The 22,266-nt window shown below is 34.1% G+C and overlaps 1 protein-coding gene across 3 annotated transcripts in view; it reads left to right on the top strand.

Annotated features, from left to right (window-relative positions):
* SDHD (succinate dehydrogenase complex subunit D) overlaps positions 1-21,330 on the top strand; it is a 98,842-nt gene extending 77,512 nt beyond the window's left edge. For 2 of the 3 annotated variants that reach the window (XM_081266043.1, XM_081266044.1), the window contains exons 3-12: positions 1,257-1,468; positions 1,679-1,794; positions 2,564-2,666; positions 6,442-6,570; positions 7,508-7,668; positions 8,557-8,724; positions 17,079-17,216; positions 17,720-17,902; positions 18,528-18,638; positions 19,937-21,330. In XM_081266043.1, the coding sequence (XP_081122169.1) occupies positions 1,257-1,468; positions 1,679-1,794; positions 2,564-2,666; positions 6,442-6,570; positions 7,508-7,668; positions 8,557-8,724; positions 17,079-17,216; positions 17,720-17,902; positions 18,528-18,638; positions 19,937-20,050 (1,435 nt within the window). In that variant the 3' untranslated portion in view covers positions 20,051-21,330. The remainder of the gene's footprint in view (positions 1-1,256; positions 1,469-1,678; positions 1,795-2,563; positions 2,667-6,441; positions 6,571-7,507; positions 7,669-8,556; positions 8,725-17,078; positions 17,217-17,719; positions 17,903-18,527; positions 18,639-19,936) is intronic. The other variant, XM_081266049.1, reaches the window with a different exon arrangement.
* Positions 21,331-22,266: the final 936 nt, after the last annotated feature.

The following is a 22,266-nucleotide window of genomic DNA, read 5'->3' as shown; positions in this document are numbered from 1 at the left end:
TATGAAGACAAGTTTACCAAAGTTTGTTACAGATTTCTCTTGGCCTCCATGCCCCATCTCCAGCAATAGAAATGTCTTCCTTCTGGCACATAGAAAGTACCTTTCTCGTGGGAGTTATTTTCTGCTTTCAGAAAGAAAAGGGAAGGTCAGAGAGCTCTTCTTGCAGTTGGTGTTTTTCAAGTGCTTTTAACACAAAATAATCAGTATGTCAAAGTGACATATTTTAGGGTGGCATGCTCGAACCCCCACAATGTGAACATTTGTTTATCCATTCAACCATCAGTAGAAACTTAAGCTGCTTACACCTTTTGGCTGTTGTGAGTAAAGCCACTATGAACATGGGTGAACAAATATCTTTCCTAACTTTACTTTGAGAAACCATTGTCTTTTTTAAAGTATTTTCTTAATTCTCAATGGACTTTATTTATTTATGTGCAGTGCTGAGGATTGAACCCAGTGCCTCACACAAGATAGGCAAATTCTCTATCACTGAGCCACAACATCAGCCCATCCATTGCCTTTCAAGACAATGATGTTAGCTTTGTTTACCTATCATTAAGCATTCACTCTGTCAAGCATATGAAAGGACCACATAATAAGCCCTTTTAAAAGCAAAACCACAAAATTTTTCTTAGTTTTTCAATATTCTATCATTTAAGTAGAACATTTCTAGTATAATTATAAGAACAAAAATGATTATGCAGGAAGGACAGTCATCCTGTTTATTTTACTTTATACAATTGTGAAAAATTTGAAAAAATTTAAAGTAAATGGAAAATTTAATATATATAAGCTATGAAGATAACTATTTCTAAAAGCTTAGGAACTTGTTCTAATTTGTAAGGTGCCAAGTTTTCCATAACCTCTTAAGCTAGTCTCTTGGCTGCAGGGTAAATTTCAGAATTATCTTAAGATTCACACTGTAGGGTTTTTCTTTAGCCTTATGGAATGTGAGATTTTTGGATTTTTGACAAGGGTAAGGTTCAGGAGAACATAAGTTGCTGTTGTCCCCCAGGTTCAATCCCCAGCATTAAACTGATGTAGGGAAGATTAATAGAAGAAAAGCATACAAACAGGATATTCAACATGCCATCTTCCCTGAATTTTAAACTCTCTGAATAATCAGGTGGTACTGGGAGTCCATGTAATCTTCTTATCTCTTCATTTGAAATGTGGATCTGTTATTCCACCTTTAATTTTGACTGCTTGCTTTTCTTACTGATACATGTTTTCCTGTTCTTTTCTCGAATTTGCAGGTACAGTCACTGGTTTGATGGAATGGCTTTGCTTCATCAGTTCAGGATGGAGAAAGGCACAGTGACATACAGGAGCAAGTTTCTACAGAGTGATACATATAAGACCAACAGTGTTGGAAATCGAATTGTGATCTCAGAATTTGGCACACTGGCTTTTCCTGATCCATGCAAAAATATTTTTGAACGTTTCTTGTCAAAGTTTGAACGGCCTGGTAAGCAGCCTTTCACATGCCCAGAATTTTGTAAGTGATAGTGACCATTATTTAAAATTATTATATTATAATCCATGCAAATATAAATTTTGAAAAACATGTTTTGTTTGGTGTGAGAGGATGTTGAAGCTATTTTCTCTCTGTAAATATATACTTAGTGTCTACTACAGTAAATTCTTATGCTAAAATAATTCTGATGGTTGGTTTCAGCCATGACAGACAACACCAATGTCAACTATGTGCAGTACAAAGGTGATTACTACATAAGCACTGAGACCAATTTTATGAATAAAGTGGACATTGAAACTCTGGAAAAAATAGAAAAGGTAATGTATAGGTTAAAAAATGAATAAAATAGATCCGAACATTTCTTTCCATTCAAAATGCTTTTTTAGAATAGTAGGTACCTGTAGAAGAAACTGGAGGCTTAATCACAAAAACAAAGTTATCCATTGATTCAGAACACATTCATCCTTTGTCCTGATTAGAATGGAGTATGGGGTTGGTTTTACTTAAAGGTAGAAAACTTAATCCTAGTATCTGAAGGTTAGGGTAGAGGAGAAATAGAAAATTGCTGATTTACTTTGATAGGCTTATGTTCTTTCTACCAGAATAGTATTGAACTGGAGATTGTCTAGATCCATATTTTTTTTCAAATATTTTTAAAAATATAGATGGACACAATACCTTTATTTATTATTTATTTTTATGTGGTGCTGAGGATTGAACTCAGTGATTCACACTCTAGGCAAGCACTCTGCCACAGAGCTACAACCACAGCTTTAGATCCATATTGTTTTAACACATTGACTAAAATTTTAATTTTAATTCTTTTGCTTCTTTTGAACTTTCCCTTAATCTTGGATAAATCTATTTAGGTTATTGTTGTTGGTGGTGGGTTTTGGCTTTTAGATTCAATTTCTTTTTCTTTAGTGGGAAAACTAATTTTGACTTCTCAGAGGTAAGAAATTAGGGCTTATACTGTAGTTTTCATATATTATTTAAAAATAGTTTACATGTCTCTACTACTTATGCATATCAGTAGAGATCTGTGCATGTAATATTTAAAAATCTCTAATGATCTTAAATTTGCAGGTGGATTGGAGCAAATTTATTGCTGTAAATGGAGCAACTGCACATCCTCATTATGATCCAGATGGAACAGCATACAATATGGGGAACTCCTATGGACCACAAGGTAAAGTGGGGATGGAGGTATTTTTAGAAATAATTGGGAGTTAACTGTCTTCCTCTTCTATTATTTTATTATGGTTAAGATGTAAACACATGAAACTTCACTTGAAAGATTCAGAAGGAAATTTCCAAAATGGCATTACTGAGCTTAAATATATGATTAAGTATCTGTTCTCTGGTCCTTTTGCACCTTTGCTTAGCAGCTGATTTTCTATTTGTCCTTTTCAGCATAACTTACATTTTTATGTTCCATCATGACTTTGTTTTACAAGTGTTTTAGGGATTTTCAGTAAATATATCTTGAACTTGAATTTTTAAGCAGTACCATACCATAAGTATAAGAAATTTAGAATGCTGCAGCAAGCACATATAGGGAAGGTACATTGACTATTACATAGAAAGGAATTTATTTTTGTTATGAGAATAATGTACTACAAAGAAAGTTAAAATCATAGTGGAGTTGCATTCACAATTATTTATACCACATCTCTTTCCTGGTCATTCACATGCTTTCACTATTGCATATCAATCTGTTCCAGAAATTTCTAACAGTGAATAATGATCATTAATGTATATCAAGTAACTGCCATGTGACAGTGTTAAGCATTCTCCTCTATATTTTCTCATTTAATCCTTATAATGGCTTCCTGAGGAAGTGTTATCATTTTCTCCATTTTATCCATGAGGGCAGTGAATCTTGAGGAAATTTAAGTCACTTGCTTAGGTAAGCTTCCATGTCTCTGAGACCAGACCTGATTCCAAGCCCAACTCACACTCAAAGGTTTGCTATTAGACCATCTCATTAGTAATCCATCACAATGAATTACTAATCCATCAGAAGATGGCATTGCTTTTTTGTTTTTTTACTTAGTCACTATTACCCAGTCTTTACCTAGTCACTCTTTCTTCCTTCACTTGTTAAGAAACTTTTCACCTATCTATCCATTATCTTAGAACATGCAAACTCATGTCTCTATACCTGAGTATACATGTCTCTGTGTGAAAAGGAGTGTGTTAGTATAAGTACTAGATATTTCTGATTATCTTTCTATTTAGGTATCATTTAACTTACCATCTACAACCTATGAAACCTTTGTATAAGTTAATGGTATACTTTTGGTGAGTAATTGGCTTTGTGGGTTGTTCCTGTGTATTTCATATGTACACATCTGAATCTATATGAAGATGATGAATATGGCAGTTTTGTGATTTACTGGCTCAAGTACAGATAGGATGCCCTGGACACCCTAGCATCCAGCTTCCTCTCCTCTTCTGTAATTCCAGGAAGAGGTGAATTCTTCAGAAATGTTATAGGGAACAGCAAACATCCTTCTAGGTAAAATATTTCAGCAAATGGATATACTGGTTATTTTGTCTACCTGTCTTTTTTGATGAAAAGTATACTTCTTAATCAACTCTGTTGATCAAGTAAATCACTTTGTAACTCATTCATATGAAAAATACTGTTGAACCATTCAGGATTACTTATGTTAAAAAAAATAGTCATCAGATCTGTGATCCTCAGCCTTCAATGTGTCTAAGAATCATCTGGAATGTTTGCCAGCATTGTAGATCAATGAGTTTTGTTTATCTTCAGATTCTGATTCAGTAGAACTGAAAGAGGGCCAAAAATTTGCATTTTTAAATATGATCCTTGGGTGATCTCTGTGTTCCTGCAGCTCCCTGATAAATCCAGCCACCAATCACAAGGGGCTGTGCCTTGTGATTACTTTGCATTGAGTTGCTGTTTACACAAACTCCTGGTAGGCTTGCCAGTTAGACTAACAGTACTGGACAGGTCTTATCTTCTTGAGTATTCCCTCTGCTGGGTGTTTCCTGGGTGTGTTTGCCTTGACTAATGCCTTCAAAATTTGCAGTTACCATAGTTCATTGACTAATGTGTTTAAATTCAGTGAATTGAGTAATTGCCACTTAATCCAATTACAGAGACAGGAAATGTTTCCTTTGTTTTCTAATCCCAACTAACACTGAACCTGTTTCTTTTTTCTCACTGGATTATTTGGTTTAATGAGAAATTTTTGAACTGAAACTCATGTACATGTAGCTCCAGGGAGCTCAACTACCTAGGTTACATTTGGGGGAAATTTAGTGATTCTCATTGTAATAAAGTGTTTGCCATTAATTTCCATCTTTGGGAAACAGAAAACTTTCAATTGTATTAGCTTTCCCAGATATTTTTAAAGCATTTTTAAAATTAACAAAATCCTTTAAACATAATTGATCTGTTTTTTAATAACTTATTTAAAATATGTCTTTCATACTAATCGGTTAAAGATAGTTAGTGCTCTTGAAACCATAGAGTTTGTCTATTATTTCTTTAATCACTGAAGCATGATGTTTTATAAATGTGTAATAGGGTCTTAAACATGCCCATATCTCCAACTGGGTCTATCCAGTAATTTATATCTAGTTGCTTAGTCAGTGATTTAAAAAAATTTTTTTTTAGTTGTAGATGGACACAATACCTTTATTTTATTTGTTTTTTAAATATGTGGTGCTAAGGATGGAACCCAGGGACTCACTTGTGCAAGGCAAGCACTCTACCACTGAGCCATAACCTCAGTCCCAGTGATCTTTTTTTTTTTTTTAACCAGATGTCTAATAGACATTGCAAAATTAATTTGTCCAAAACCAAGCTCCTGATCTTTCCCCATGAATCTTCTCTTCTTAAAATGAGTCTTTCTCATCTCAGTTTATGAGAACTCCATTTTTATAGTTGCTCATGACAATAACTTAGGAGTCATCCTTCACATATCTCTCTCACATCCATATTTAATTGATTAAAAAGTAATTTCAGCAATGCCTTTAATATGTCTCCAAAGTTTAACCATGTCATACCACTCCTTGGCTGCCAGTCTATTTCAAGTCACCATCTTCTTTAATTTAAAATGATTGCAGAGGCCTATTAGTTTCCTTACTGCTGCTCTTGGCCCACTTTAGTGTATAAGTATCCAGAGTAGTCCTTTTTAAGCCACTCCCACTTCTCTGGCCTCATCTCTTAGACTCTCTTCCTTTTTCCTTATGATAGATCCACTCTGGTCTCTGCTATTATTTGAACATTCCAAATTTGCTCCTGGCTGAGAATCTTTGCATTTGCTCTTCCCTCTGTCTGGAATGAGTTTCTCTCAGATAAACCTCAAGGCTGTCTTCTTCATTTCCTTCAGGTCTTTATATGCCACTTACTCAGTGAAGCATTCCTAGACTACCAGATTTAAAAGTGCAAACAGTGGCCCTACCCTTACACAGTTACTACTGATCACCATTCCCTGGCTTATTTTCTGTTTTACTTATTACCACCTGATGCATTGTACTTCTTACTTATACGATTTATTAGAATTTAAGCTTTATAAAAGAAGAGATTCTTACACTATTATATACGAATCCCTGGGATATAATGCTTAGAACATTTAGGACAGTGTCTGGAGTTCAGCAAGTACTCATTATGTAATTGCAGAATAACCAGATCAAGAACTACCTGGTTATTTTGTTCCAAAAGAAGACTGAAGATTGCAAAATTCTATGTTACCAAAGTTTATCATGACCCACACTGGCAATTCTAATACCAAGATAATTTTTAAATATCATCCAAATAGTTATTCATTCATTGACTGTTTTATCAAATATGATGTTAATTAATCTATCAATAGCTATTTATAGTTTGCCTACTAACTGCCAAGTCCTTGACAAGGGTAAGGTTTTTTTTTTTTCCTTATTATTCTAGAATGTATGTAAACAGTAAAGACAGGTCTGTTTTCCAGGTTCCTGCTATAATATTATTCGGGTTCCTCCAGAGAAGGTGGACCTTGGGGAAACGATACATGGAGCCCAGGTGATATGTTCTATTTCTTCTGAAGAGAAAATGAAACCTTCTTACTACCACAGCTTTGGTGAGTCCAGAGAGGAGGCAAATTGCACTGGGCCCTGTTTTGGCAAGTGCTGTGTTAATAGTTTGTTAAGGGGATAGTAGGGGATAGGAAAGGTAGCAGAATACAACAATTACTAATAGGGCATTATGTAAAATTGTGGATGTGTAACCGACGTGATTCTGCAATCTGCATTTGGGGTAAAATTGGGGGTTCATAACCCACTTCAATCTAATGTATGAAGTATGATATGTCAAGAGCTTTGTAATGTTGTGAACAACCAATAATAAAAAAAAAGAGTGTTGTGATAATACCAGGTTTGCATTTTAATACCAGCTAAGTTCATCTTATTTAGTCAAGCACTTCTTATGCTAGCTAACTGCTTGCATAAGAAGTGCTTGATTAAATAAAATGAACTTAGCTAACTGCTAGCTTTCTAACTTCAGTGCAAGAAATTACCAAAAAGTTAAGTGACAGTTCACAGTTTTGGCAACTTTAAAGCCCACAAGTAATCATCATACATGAAAAGGTCTAGACTATATGTTTTTGGGCAAATTCATATTCTACACAGATTCCTTCAACTTCTATTCAGAATATTTATTTTCTGTATTTTAAATTGTTCTGGCCATGCTCCTAGGTGTATATATACCCCCAGTATAAATAGAAAAGGACTAAGGATAAATGTACAGGTCATAACTTTGTCATAAACCAAAATAGTTTAAATATAAAAAAGATGACAGATAAGCTGAGGACATTCAACCCAAGCTATTCTAAGCAGTTCCCCTTTTTATGTAGGAACAGGAAATATGTCTAGCAAAGCTGGGAAATAGTGAAGAAGTATTTCTGGCTGTCGTTTGTTTAGGTCAGCAATAATATGTCCAGGCACCAGTCCTGTAACTGTCACATTTCATACAATTCCAGTTTACTAAATAATATTTTATTGTTTGATGGAACCTTTTAGGAATGACAAAGAACTATATAATCTTCATTGAACAGCCTCTAAAGATGAACCTGTGGAAAATTGTCACTTCTAAAATTCGAGGAAAGGCCTTTTCAGATGGAATAAGCTGGGAACCTCAGTATAATACCCGATTTTATGTGGTGGATAAACACACTGGACAGGTGGAGTATTTTGAGAATATTTATCATGAAAATGGTTGGACTCAAATGTGAATTTCCTTGTGGTTATTTTTTTTTAAATCGTCACCAGCATTATTTAAGACACCCTTAATCAAGAATATCACCTTCTTTTGTTGGTTGGGCTAGTTATTAATTACTACAGTGTATTTACATATTGGAAAATTATAGAAAATGTTTTTATTCTTTTAATTATCTGATTCAATTAAAATGGCATCTAGGAAACTCTCTTATCATGGATTTCCCTATCATAGTAGTTGCGAAAGAGAGTAGTACTCATGAGAGATCCTCTGTAACTTTTGCAATGATACTTCCATTAGTTCCTTCTGTGACTTATCAACATGTCAATATGATAACCCCACCAAAGTCCAAGCCATGTTAGTTGAATATCTTTTTATACTCCTGATTAATAACAGTGCTGTTACATTTTAACCTTTCCAAGTAGTACTATTCTAATTTTGCTCTACCTGAATTTCATTAAAAAATTTTAATACTGAGTCCATTACTTTGAAAAAGAATTAATTAATTCTTTGAAAAAATTAGTTAATTAGTTAATAGGTTTACGAAGTAGTAGTATTTTCTATTTAACTATGTAGTTAAGAATTTATTTATCCTTTAAAACATTGGACCATATTTCATGAGGACTTTCTAATTAGTTGTTGCAGTTGACTATTCTATATCAAATAATTAAGCAAGCAATTAAATTAAAGCACATTTGTTTCTACATTATGGATTCTACTTTTATAACTACTGGGTGTACAATATAAGGAGTAGGGGTGTCCTTAATTTGAATTTTGTGGATCTGTTCCCTAAAGGAAAGAAAAGAAAATGTTAAACCAACCAACCAACCTCAGTGTGTGTTTTCCCCTGCAGCTTCTTCCAGGGATGTACTACAGCAAACCTTTTATTACTTTTCATCAAATCAATGCCTTTGAGGATGAGGGCTGTATTATAATTGATATGTGCTGTCAAGATAATGGAAGAAACCTAGATATTTACCAACTACAGAATCTCAGGAAATCTGGGGAAGGGCTCGATCAGGTAAACGTCACTGATTTGTCAGTTGGCAGGATAGCTGTGATGCAGTCAAAATCTGGCTTTGGAAAATAAATAAATAAAATAAATGTATTGTTTCCAAAATCTGGCTTTGGCTTTGGAATTATCTGTTTCCCTTGCCCTCTTGTAGCAAACAAGGAGGGAGAGTAGTTTTAAAGCATTGAAGATACAGGTTTGTCATTTGTTTATTTAATATTAAAAAATAATTTGAAGTAGCTTACTTAATGCTTAGTAAATAGAAAACATGGTAAAGACAGCTAAGATAGGTGCTGTGAAGCCATTGTGAGTAGTTTTATATTACATTTAAGCACTGAATATATTGAACATGTTTTGCTGGAAGGATATTAAAATGGACCACCAGTGTATTAGTTCTTCTGGCTGAAGAGATTCACTTTTTCCTGATACTAAATTCAAGGTAAAAATTGCTCTTGTATTATATAATATAAATTTGCTTTGTCTTTAGTTTTACTTTTCATTTATAGTTTTATTTTAAAATATCTTAAAACAGTACCTATTAATAAGTTTACCTATACTTCCTAACTATTTATAGCTTTATGGTAGGTTCTGATGTCTGTAGTTTAAGTTTTTTAGCTGTTTTCATTTTTAAGATTGCCTGCGTTTTTCTTAGCTCTCTGCATACCCATAAATTTTCAAATCAGTTCGTCAGTTTTTGCAAAGGAAAAAAACCTGACTGGGATCATTGCAAGTATATGTCAACTTGAGGATGACTGTTATCTTTACAGTGTTGAGTCTTCTAATCCATGAATGTGGAATATTCCTCCATTTATTTGGATCCTCTTTAATTTCTCTCAGTAATGTTGTACTTTTCATTATAAGGATATTACATATCTTGTTGTTTTTTTGGGATTGGCTTACTTTACTTAGCATTATATTCTCCTACTCCATCCATTTACCTGCAAATACCATGATTTTATTCTTTTTTAATGCTGAGTAGTATTCCATTGTGGATATATACCACAGTTTCTTTATCCATTCATCTACTGAAGGGCAACTAGGTTGGTTCCACATTTAGCTATTATGAATTGTGCTGCTATAAACATTGATGTGGCTGCATCCCTATTCTATTTCATTGCTTGAAATTGATCTGTTTAACTTGTATATATCATCCTGATTCAGTTTGGGCAAATCATATGACTCTGAAATTTGTCGATGCCTTCAATATTTTCTGTTTTATTGGAGTACAAATTTCCAAAATAATTTCTAATTATCTTCTGTATTTCCATAGTGTCTGGTGTGGTATTTCATTTTTCATCATGTATGTTAGTAATTTGAGTTTTCTCTCTCCTTCTGTTTGTTAGCATGGCTAAGGGTTTATTAATTTTATTTATTTTTTCAAAGAACCAACTTTTTGATTTGTCGTTTTTTTCAATTGTTTCTTTTGTTTCCATTTCATTGATTTCACTTATTTCCTGTCTTCTGCTGCTTTTGATGTTGATTTGTTCTTCTTTTTCTATGGCTTTGAAATATAGTGTTAGGTCATTTATTTGTTGACTTTTTCTTCTTTTAAGGAATGAGCTCTATGCAATAAACCTTCCTCTTAGTACTGCCTTCATAGTGTCCTAGAGATTTCAATATGTTGTATCAGTGTTCTCATTTACCTCTAAGAATTTTTTAATCTCCTCTTTGATGCTTTTTGCAACCCATTGTTCATTTAATTACATATTATTTAGTCTCCAGGTATTGGAGTAGCTTCTATTTTTTATTTTATCATTGATTTATAGTTTCATTCTATTATGATCTGATAGAATGCAGGGTAGTATTTCTCTCTCTCTCTCTCTCTCTCTCTCTTTTGTATTTGCTAAGACTTGCTTTGTGGCATAGTATATGGTCTATTTTAGAGAAGGATTCATGTGCTGCTGAGAAGAAAGTGTATTCTCTTGTGGAAGGATGAAATATTCTATATATGTCAGTTAAGTCTAAGTTATTTGTTGTGTTATTGAGTTCTATATTTTCTTTGTTTAGTTTTTGTTTGGAAGATCTATCCAGTGGTGAAAGAGGTATGTTAAAGTCACCCAGGATAATTGTGTTGTTGTTTATTTGACTCTTGAACTTGAGAAGAGTTTGATAAATGGAGATGCTCCATTGTTTGGGACATATATACATATATTTATAATCGTTATGTCTTGTTGATGTAGGGTTCGCTTAAGCAGTATAAAATATCCTTCTTTATCCCCTTTGATTAACTTTGGCTTGAAGTCTACTTTATTTGATATGAGTATGGAAACACCTGCTTGTTTCCATAGTCCATGTGAGTGGTATTTTTTTCCTAACCTTTCACCTTCAGTCTGTGCGTGTCTTTTTCCTATGAGTTGAGTCTCTTTAAGGCAGCATATGTATATTTTTTAAATCCAATCTGCCAGTCCATGTCTTTTGATTGGTGAGTTTAGGCCATTAATGTTTAGGGTTATTATTGAGACATGATTTGTTTTCCTGGTCATTTTTGTTTATTTTTGGTATTTAACTTGACTTGGTTTCTCCTTTGATTGGTTTTTCCTTTAGTATAAAGGAAAAAAAAATGCACCCCAAAGATCTCCTTTGGAGCTGGCTTGTGTGATGTGGGCCTGTGGTCTTATCTCCTTATATTGTCTGTAAACCTCACAATTCCTAGTCCCTAATTTAGTTTCTAAACTGTATCTCACTCACCCCTTCCATTTCTACTTACCAATAAGGAACCTTTCTCTCTGGAGGTCTTGTGGGCTACGCACCTGTCAGAGAGCAGTTGGTCAGGACCAGGTTTTGCGAGATATGGACTGGCTACATAGCTGCAATTACTGTGCCAAGTTAGCTGTCTGGAAGAGGAGGGAGTTGGGGATTTTAAGTACCTTGATATTGCTTCTAAGCCCCAGCCAGTGTTCCAAGCTGGGGGTTGCCCCAACTAAAGATGGTGACGAAGGTGTCCCAAGATGGAGGCAGCTGCTTTCACCCATGGGTGCCAGGTTGGGTGGGGCTGGGTGGTGGCAATGTGCCGTGTGTTCAGAGATGCAGCTCTGTGGCATGTAGTGCTGTGGCTGGCAGCTGTCTCCGGACCTGTGCAGTGTACCCAGGTGCAGGCTACTGCATGTAGGGGACTATGGTTGTGCTTTCTGTGTCCCAAGATGGAGGCCACAGGCAGAGCCCCACGTTGGTAGATGGGCTTCCACATGGGAACTATAGCCAGTGATCCTTCATGTGGGCAGCAGTCAGGAGTCTTGCGCAGGCGCTGATGCTGATGGTCCTTCTTGGGTACCAGGAGGTCCTACGTGGGCGAGTGGCCAGGAGTCCTGTGCTGGCACTGCAGCCATGATTCCTCAATGGAGGAGCTCTCAGGGGTCCACTAATCACTTGCAGAGAAACAGTATTCCCACTACTTGAATCCCAGGTCACAAAGTGACACAGAATGCAGCCTCTCTCTAGTCTGCCATCTTGAATCCTCCTCAGCAACTGATTTTTATTCATCTTGTAGTCAATAATGTAAGGGTCTTATAAATTCTAAAAATCCATAGATTCTTTTAGATTTTCCATATCACTATCTTTATCATATGCAAAAAATGACATTTTCTTTTCTTCCTTTCTAAACTGTTTATTTGATCTTTTCTTTTCCTTGTCTTATGTCACTGGATCTCCAGTACATTATTGAATGTAAGTGGTGATAGTGATGTCCTTGTCTGAGTCCCAATCTGAGAGGAAAAGCTTTCAGCATTTTATCATTAAGCATGCTGTTTACTGTATATTAAAATAAGTTAATAGATTTATGTTTTAGAGAAGTTTTAGGTTTAAAGAAAAAAATTGATAGCTCATTTCTTTTTATAATTGAGTAATATTCTCTTGTACTAAAGTTGAGTATCCATTTCTCTACAGAACATCTTGTTTGCTTATAATTTTCAGTGATTGTGAATAAAGCTGTTATAAACATTTGTGTGCAGGTTGTGCATGAACATAAATTATTAATAAATTTAAAAAATAAAGACACACCTTATTGGATTAGGAAAGTATCCTTTTATTCCTATATTATTAAGAATTTTATCATGGATGGATATTGGATTTCATCAAAAGTTTTCTGCACTGCTGAGATAATAACATAAATTTTATCCTTTATCCCATTAATGTGGTAAAGTAGAATGATTCTTTTTTATTTTTATTTTTTAGGTGTAGTTGGACACAATGACTTTATTTTATTTATTTATTTTTATGTGGTACTGAGGATCAAACCCAGGGCCTCACACATGCTAGGCTAGTGCTCTACCGCTGAGCTACAACCCCAGCCCACAATGATTGATTCTTAAGGAATATTTAGAACAGCCATTTATTGAATTTTGAATTTTACTTCCATTCCTAAAGTAAATTCCAGTTGGTTGCATGGTATTTGCTTTTTTTTTTTTTGTATTTTCTTTTTAATGCATTGGTAGATTTGCATTGCTAATATTTAAATATTGCTAATAATTTACATGTGTTCATGAATAAAATTAACTTGTAATTTTTTTCTATAATGCCCTTATAAGGTATAGGTTTCAAGGTTTTGCTGATCTCAGACAAGTTGGAAATTATTCTTTGTTTTTCTTCTTTCTGGTGAGATTATATAGGATTGGCATTATTTCTTAAATTTTTTGTAATAATTTAATAGTAAAGCCTTTTGGGTCTGTGAATTTCTCCACAGATAAACCTTAAATTATGAATTCTATTTTTAATGGTATAGGATTATTCCAATTCTCTGTTTCTTATTGTGTCAGATTTGGTAAATTGTGTTTTTGTAGAAATTAATCCATGTCATCTAAAACTTCAATTTTATTGGTAGAAGTTACCTATACTATGATCATCTGGTATTTTTTAGATGCATGTAGTCAATTGATGGGTTGCCCTACCTCTTCTCACATTTTTTTTTAATTCCTAATATGGTTGTTTTCATTGTCTGTCTTGTTTGTTTAGCTTGTCAGGATCTAATTGATTTAATAAGGCTTTTCCAAAAGATCATCTTTGTGATTTTTGTTGATATTCTTTAATGTGTGTGCGTGTGTTTTCAATTTTATCATTTTTTTCTCTTATTATTTTCTTTTCTGCTTTCATCATGCTGATGTGCTACCCTTCTTTTAACTTAGTTTGTTGTTTTTCATCTTTTCTCCTTCTAGCTTAAACTTTTGCTGTTGTAAATTTTTCTCTAAGAGAGCTTTAGCTGCACGCCACAAGTTTTGATGTATTTTATTATTTTTTAAATTTTAAGTTAAAGCATTTTCTGATTTTCACTGACTTTTCTTCTTTGAAATACATACCTTTATTTCTTTCTAAAAAATTTTATTTGTCCTTTTTAGAAATACCTGACCGTAGAGTATATTTTAACTTATTTATACAAACATGAAGTATTTCTTTATTTCTTATTCTCAAACATACTGGGATTTTTCTAGGTTGTTTTTGTCACTGATTTCTAGTTTAATTTTACTGTATGATTTTAATACTTTGCAGTGTATTGAGATTTGCTTTAAGAGCCAAAGTAAGTTCATTTAAAAAATGTGCCATCTTAGGGGCTGGAGCTGTAGATCAATGATAGAGCACCTCCCTCGCAGATGTGAGGCACTGGGTTTGATTTTCAGCATCACATAAAAATAAATAAATACAGATATTGTGTCCATCTACAACTAAAAACAATGCCATATTAAAAATATGCATCTTAAAAGGAGATATATTCTGTATTTTGGATGTAATTTTCATGTTTGTCAATTGGATAACATTGGCTAATAATATTCAAATGTTCTCTGTCCTTATTGATTTCTGATCTATTGGTTATTAAAAGATATATTTTAAAATAGCATATAGATTTTTTTGCTTATCCATATAGTCCTTCTAATTTTTGCTTTAACATATTTGGTGCTCTGTTATTATGTGCATATGAATTTAGAATTGTTTTACTTTTCTAGTTTGTTGAATATTTACCTCTGAACAATGTTTTTTGTCTTAAAATTTACTTTTTTCTTGCTGTTTTCGGGCTATAACTTTTCTATCCTTTTACTTTTAATCTTTCAAAATTTGTATTTGTAAGCAGCATGTATTTTAAAAATCCACTGTGGTAATTCCTTACTTTTAATTGAGCCATTTAGTTGAATCAAGCACTAATATATCAGGGTTTAAAAATGTCATCTTGCAATTTGTTTCTTATTTGTATAATGATTCTTTTTCTCCTCTTTTTTCACCTTCTCTACATTTTATTTTTTAATTTGCCTCTCCACTCCCCCAAACCTTGCCCATTACTTTGGTAGTTTTATGTTCTTTGAGCAATTATTTTAGAGACTTAAATATATAAGCAATTATTAAAATACATTGTAAATTGGTCTTTTTACTTCTTGTCAGACAATGCAAGGACTCTGCAGTACTTTAAGTCCCTTTGTTTACTGTGGCTTATATTCTACTCGTATATTTTAATTCTCTCTCTTTTTTAAATACTAAAAGGCATTATTATTATCATTTCCTTATGTAATCATAATTATCCATACTACCCCTTTAGACCTCATTTATACCTTTTTTATTGCTTTTAATTCTTCCTAGTCTTTCAGACATTTCTATCTGGAAACATGTTCTTCTAACTAAAGAACATCCTTTGGTAATTGTTCTATTTCAGATACTCTCGTACATGAATCTGCATATTTTACATACTTCATCCTTGTGTGTATGACTTATTTTACATACATAATATTTTCAAAATTTATTCATGTTGTAGCATGTATCAGAATTTTGTTCCTTTTTTAGGTTGAATATTTTTTCTGTTTGATTCTGCATTTTGCTATCTGTTCATCTATTGATGGAAATTTATTTGTCAGAAAAAATGTATTTTTGTTCCTTCTTGGAAGAATGTTTTTATGGATAAAGAACTCTAGTTATTTTCTTTTTTTAAAAAAAATTTTCTTTTAATAATTTTTTAGTTGTCAATAGACCTTTATTTTATTCATTTATATGTGGTGCTGAGAATTGGACCCCACATGTGCTAGGCAAGCGCTGTGCCACTGAGCCCCAGCCCCAGCCCTGTTGTTAATTATTTTCTTTGAACCCTTTTAAGATATCATTTTATTATCTTCTGATTCCTGTTGAGAAATCATTTGTTAATCTAATCTTTGTTTCTTTGAGTTTATCTTTTTCTCTCCTCTGGCTGCTTTAAAATTTTTTTCTCTGTTTTTTAAAAAGCTATAATATCTTAAATGCTTTCCTTTTAATTTTTTCACTTGGATTTTTAAGGATTCTTGAATATATTGTCTGATGTCTTTCTATAATTTTGAAACATTTCACCCATTAGTTCTTCAAATATTGCATATGGTAATATTTGTACTGTGAGCAATGAGTATTCCCATGTCTGGCAGCTGTAACTCAACTTTATAGCTGAAGCTTTATTCTTATTCCTGGAATACAGATCTGTGAGGTCCTACTTCAAAGAACTGGAAATTTGCCTCAGGGATATTATGAAGACACTACCATTTTCTCCTTTTTAGGGGGACTACAGTACACTTACATTAGTACTTTTCACCCTATCCTTCTGTCATTTTATTCCTATTAGTATTTTCTATCCTTGTTTCTTTCTAAGCATTTTCTTGGGGGGTTATTTTTTTCTACTGCCTTAGTATCTAAAAATTCTTTCTTCATCTGTGCATTTTTGACCATTAAACCTAATCACTAAATTTTTAAGTTAATTGCATCTGGGAGTGGTCAAGTAGGAATATAGCCCCTACAGGACAAATCTTAGTTACTAAAGTTCCAGACTGTCAGGAGAATTCAGGTGTTTGTTTCAGTTACATTGTTAGCATAAAATACCTGTGTGATTCAAGGCTTCACACACACACACACACACACACACACACACACACACACACACAACATTCCAAGAACTCAGCTCCCAGGACTCAGCCAAGGGTTAGTCATGAAAACAGGCATTTCTCAACAATATGCAGGGGTTGAGCAATCCAGGCCTGTAGGTTGATCCTTTACTTCACAACCAATCTGAAGTAGAGAGCACCTCTCCTTGCTATTTAGTCCTGCAGACCTCTGGCTTTAATCATTTGGTCATCTGAAGCCAATTAAATAACATATATTGTATAATTTTAATATTTATTATTATTCTGCTACTAGAATAAGTTGCATGAAGCCAAAGACTTTGCTTTGTTCACTGCATATCCCCAGTGTCTAAAATAGTAATTAACCTATGGTAGATAGTCAACAAATATTTGTTGAATGAATGAATGGAAATTATTGTTTATATAATTACTTAAGAATGCCAATAATGTTGACTGCATCCAAATTATTGGGGTGTGCTGTTATCTTATTATGTATGACAATTTTTCATCTGTTTATTTCTCTCTCCTCAACAGGTCTATAATTCGGTAGCCCTATCTTTCCCTCGAAGGTTTGTGTTGCCCTTACATATCAGTGAGAATGACCCTGCAGGAGAGAACCTCAGTCCATTGTCCTATTCTTCAGCCAGTGCTGTGAAACAGAGTGATGGGAAGGTATGCTATGAATGGACAGTAGACTAAAACTTTGACTTCAGTGGTGTTACTTTAGTCTTTGGCTCTTCTCCAGAATGTTTGGTGCCCAATAGGTTTTATAACATTTAGCTGAGCAGGGTAAGGTCATGAAACCTTGCTTACACAAGAATCATAGAAACTGAGTAGGAATGAACACTGTGTTGACTATCCTTTTTGTGTTTTGAAACAGCTATATAAACTTTCTAATTGTTGTTCAATGTCTAATCATTCGAGATTATCATTGACCATCTCACCTTCTAGATGAGTTGCACTTACCACAGACATATCAATGTGCAGCCATCAATGTCTTTAGTGGAATAAAAAGCTACTTCCGTCTCCCATGTCACTTGACAACTTATTCACAAAATCTGATAATGTTCTATGCAGTCATGATGGAAAGAGTAACAATATAAAAATGATACGTCACTGACCTAAACTAAAGACAATTAAGCAACCACTTCAGATCCTTTTGGGACCTCTTTTAGATCTGGTGCTCTCATGAAAATCTACATTATGAGGACCTAGAGGAAGAAGGAGGCATTGAATTTCCTCAGATCAACTATGGCCAGTTCAGTGGCAAAAAGTATAATTTCTTCTATGGCTGTGGCTTTCGGCATTTGGTGGGGGATTCTCTGATGAAGGTTGATGTGATAAACAAGTCACTGAAGGTAACAAAAACCTTTATCTTTTTCTGAAATTTTCAAAGACCTTTTCTGTCCCTAGAATTAGTTTGCTTTGCTTAAGGTCATTCTTGATAGTTTAATATTTAAACAGCTAAACCATTTTCTTTTCCTAAGTTTGAGAACCATGGAATCATCTGGGATGCGGGTATGGGGCTGGGGTTGTGGCTCAGTGTAAGAGCATGTGTGAGGCACTGGGTTCGATTCTCAACACAACATATAAATAAATAAATAAATAAATAACCATTGATAACTAAAAAAATATTTTTTAAAAAAAGTGAATATGTCTCCTTTAGGAAATCTAAATGAGCACCAAGCCCAGAAAAACCAATTCTATGTTTGATGTTATTGTAGGAGAATATGTGAAGTTGAGGTTGTTGGAAAAATATTTCAGGTTGATGGGAAATTATAATCACACAAATAATGTTTGATGGTGATGGAATCTGGGGCTGCCAAAGCTTCCCAATCCTCTCCTGTATTCAACTCAGCCTGATTTTTTTTTTATTGTTGCAATATTCTATCAACAGCCACTTCATACTGGGAGTAACAGAAGCTATAGAAATCTTCCCACCATGAATGGCCTTTTATAAAATACTTTTTTTGGACTTTGCAGGTTTGGAGAGAAGATGGCTTTTATCCCTCAGAACCTATTTTTGTTCCAGTACCAGGAGCTAAAGAAGAAGATGATGGAATTATTCTTTCTGTGGTGATCACTCCCAAGCAGGTAATATATTTCCCTAACACCAGTCAGAAAAAAAGTAGCATTGAGTTGTTTGAGGATGATATTGAATGATGCAGTCCATAGTTTATTTTGATTCCTATATGGCACCATCTTCCTTTTCTTCCCCTTCTTACCTTTGACCAATCCTTTTATCAAGGTCTATACTTTATTATTGTTTTAAAGTTCTATTTGTAGAATCATAATAATAACTCACATTTGCACGGGAATTTGTTATTTACAAAGTATTTTTTTGGGGGAGGGTACTGGGGATTGAACTCAGGGGCATTTGACCACTGAGCCACACCCCCAGCCCTGTTTTGTATTTTATTTAGAGACAAGGTCTCACTGAGTTGCTTAGGGCCTCACTTTTGCTGAGGCTGGCTTTGAACTCTCAAGCCACTGGGATTACAGGTGTGCACTACAAAGTGCTTTAATCATAGTATCTTGTTATCAAAGCAACTTTTTGGGATTCCACTTTAAAAATATGGAATTTATAGCTTAAAGTAGTTGAAGGAGACTTGTAGCAGATCTCCTAGTGGTAAAGCCAGTATGTAAGTCTACTGGCTTCTTGTCTAATATTTATATCATTTTTATGTTGCCAGTTATGTTGACAATTATCTATGTTGCCAGTTTCAATGTCCTGACCTCAAAGTCCAATATCCTAAGCCCTGGCATAGTATCTCAATACTGTTATTTACTAAATGACTTCCTTGTCAGGGGCAATATAATGGCAAATAGGTTCACTTTGAGTACCAGCTTTGATCAATTATTAGTGGCTGCCTGAGGTATAGGATTCTTGGCCATTAAATGGTTTGGTGGAAAAATACTGTGATTAATTGGTAATATGTGCCAAGGGTTTAGTCCTCATGCCATACATGTGGCACTCATGTAATTAGATAAGGGCAATCTCAGTCTGCTTTGCAATGCTGCTCTTTGAACAGCTCTGAAGTAACACAAAAATTGAGGCATTTCTAGTTCAGAAGAAAAAATTTCTGTGTCTCTTAGGGGATTCAAAGGGCCAGGTAAAATGATTGTTAGATTCAAAGAGATCCTATGAAGGTGACTGATGTAAAGAATTTAATTTGCTTTAAGTGTAAAAATACTAAGCCACAATTTTATTTTCAGTTGAGTTCAGCAATTCAGCAAACATTTAGTGAATGAATAGGTGAGGCATTGTACTAGATGCTGATGCTAGATAAATAAAGTGAATAAGACATCGTCTCTCTCTTAGGAACTTTATCACCCAGAGGAGATTGATTGATTTTTGAAGGGAATGTTCAGTATTGTCTTTCCTTTTCTAGAATGAAAACAATTTTCTCCTTGTCTTGGATGCCAGGAACTTTGAAGAACTAGGCCGAGCAGAGGTACCTGTGCAAATGCCTTATGGGTTCCACGGCACATTTGTACCTATCTGATGGGATAACTTCAAGGTCTGGGAACTAGATTTAAAGTGAGTGTACTCTGTGGAAAAGAGAGAAGAAGGCATCCTACTTCCCAAACCACAGACATTTGGTTTTAAGTCCTATTAAAAACAGAATTTGTAAGAAAATTATGGTTTTATATTTTCTTAGGGATTGTCCTTGAAATCATTAAGCAAGGGTAATATAGCCGTTTGAGAAGAGTTTTAAATATATATTTATTGGATATATTTCCCTCTAGCTAATAATAAGAATACATGAAAGAAAACTAAAATGGAGTCCTTGCCACCATCAGATAGGTGGATGAGGTATGTTCAGTAGTACATTATAAAAGTTATTGTAAAGGCTATCTATGCTAAGTCCAAGGCCAACATTATTCTAAAGGGAAAAAAATTGAAAGCATTCCCTCTAAAAACTGGAACAAGATATGGATGCCCTCTTTTACCACTTCTATTCAACATAGTCCTTGAAACTCTAGCAGAGCAATTAGATAGATGAAAGAAATTGAAGGACTATGAATAGGAAAAAAAGAACTCAAACTATCACTATTTGCCAATGACATGGCGATCCAAAAAATTCGACCAGAAAACTTCTAGAACTAATAAATGAATTCAGCAAAGTAGCAGGATAGAAAATCAGTACCGATAAATAAATCAAATGCATTTCTATACATCAGTGATAAATCAACTGAAAGAGAAATTGGGAAAACTACCCCATTCACAATAGCCTCAAAAAAATACTTGGGAATTATTCTAACAAAAGAGGTGAAAGACCTCTACAATGAAAACTACAGAACACTAACGAAAAATTGAAGAACTTAGAAGATGGAAAGGTCTCCCATGTTCTTGAACAGGCATAATTAATATTGTCAAAATGGCCATACTACCAAAAGAGCTACACAGATTTAGTGCAATTCCTATGAAAGTTCTGATGACATTCTTCCTTTTTTAAAAAAATTTTAGTTGTAGATGGACACAATACCTTTATTTTATTTATTTATGTGGTGGTGAGGATTGAACCTAGTGCCCATGCATGAAAGGCAAGCGCTCTACCACAGAGCTACAACCCCACCCATGATAACATTCTTCTTAGAAATAGAAAAAATAGTCATGAAATTCCTTTGGAAAAATAAGAGGCCCAGAATAGCCAAAGCAATCCTCAGGAAGAATAATAAAGCAGGAGGCATCACAATACCAGAGCTTAAACTATACTACAGAGCAATAGTAACAAAAATGCCCTGGTATTGGCACCAAAATAGACATGTAGACCAATGGTACAGAATACACAGAGACAAATAGACATGTAGACAATGGTATAGAATACACAGAGACAAATCCACATAAATATGGTTTTCTCAAGCTAGGCCAAAATGCCAAAAACATACATTGGAGAAAAATAGCCTCTTCAATAAATGGTGCTAGGAAAACTGGAAATGCACATATAACAAAATGAAATTAAAACTCTGTCTCTCACCCTGCACAAAACTCAGAGTGGATCAAAGACTATGACACTAGAACAGAGACCCTGCCCTAACAGAAGAAAAAGTAGGCCCAAATCTTTATCCTTAACAAGACTCCTTAAAGTTCAAAAAGTAAAATCAAGAATCAATTCCTGGGGATTGCGGTTGTGGCTCAGCAGTAGAGCACTCGCCTAGCACGTGCAAGACCCTGGGTTTGATCCTCAGCACCACATAAAAATAAATAAAGGTACTATGTACAACTAAAAAATAAATATTTTTTTTAAAAAAGAATCAATTACTGGGATGGATTCAAACTAAAAAGCTTCTTCTTAGCAAAGGAAACAATCAATAATGTGAAGAGAGAGCCTACAAAATTAGAAAAAATCTTTACCACAAGCATCTCAGATGGAACATCAATCTCCAAGATATATAAAGAACTCAGAAAATTTAACAACAATAAAAACCAAATAACCCAATGAATAAATGGGCTAAGGAACTAAATAGACACTTCAAAGAAGAAGAAATAAAATTGATCAACAAATAAAAAATGAAAAAATGTTCAACATCTCTAGAAATTAGAGAAATGCAAATCAAAACTACTCTAAGATTTCATCTCCAGTCAGAATGACAATTATCAAGGATACAAGCAATAATGTGGTTGTGCAACCACTCTGGAAAGCAATATGAAGATTCCTTGGAAAACTTGGAATGGAACCACCATTTGACCCAGTCCTAGGTTTATATCCAAAGCTCT

This window comes from Spermophilus citellus (assembly GCF_964194105.1).
Source record: "Spermophilus citellus genome assembly, chromosome: 2".
Lineage (NCBI taxonomy): Eukaryota > Metazoa > Chordata > Mammalia > Rodentia > Sciuridae > Spermophilus > Spermophilus citellus.
The sequence above is the reverse complement of the archived record's forward strand: the minus strand, read 5'-3'. Positions and strand labels throughout refer to the sequence as shown.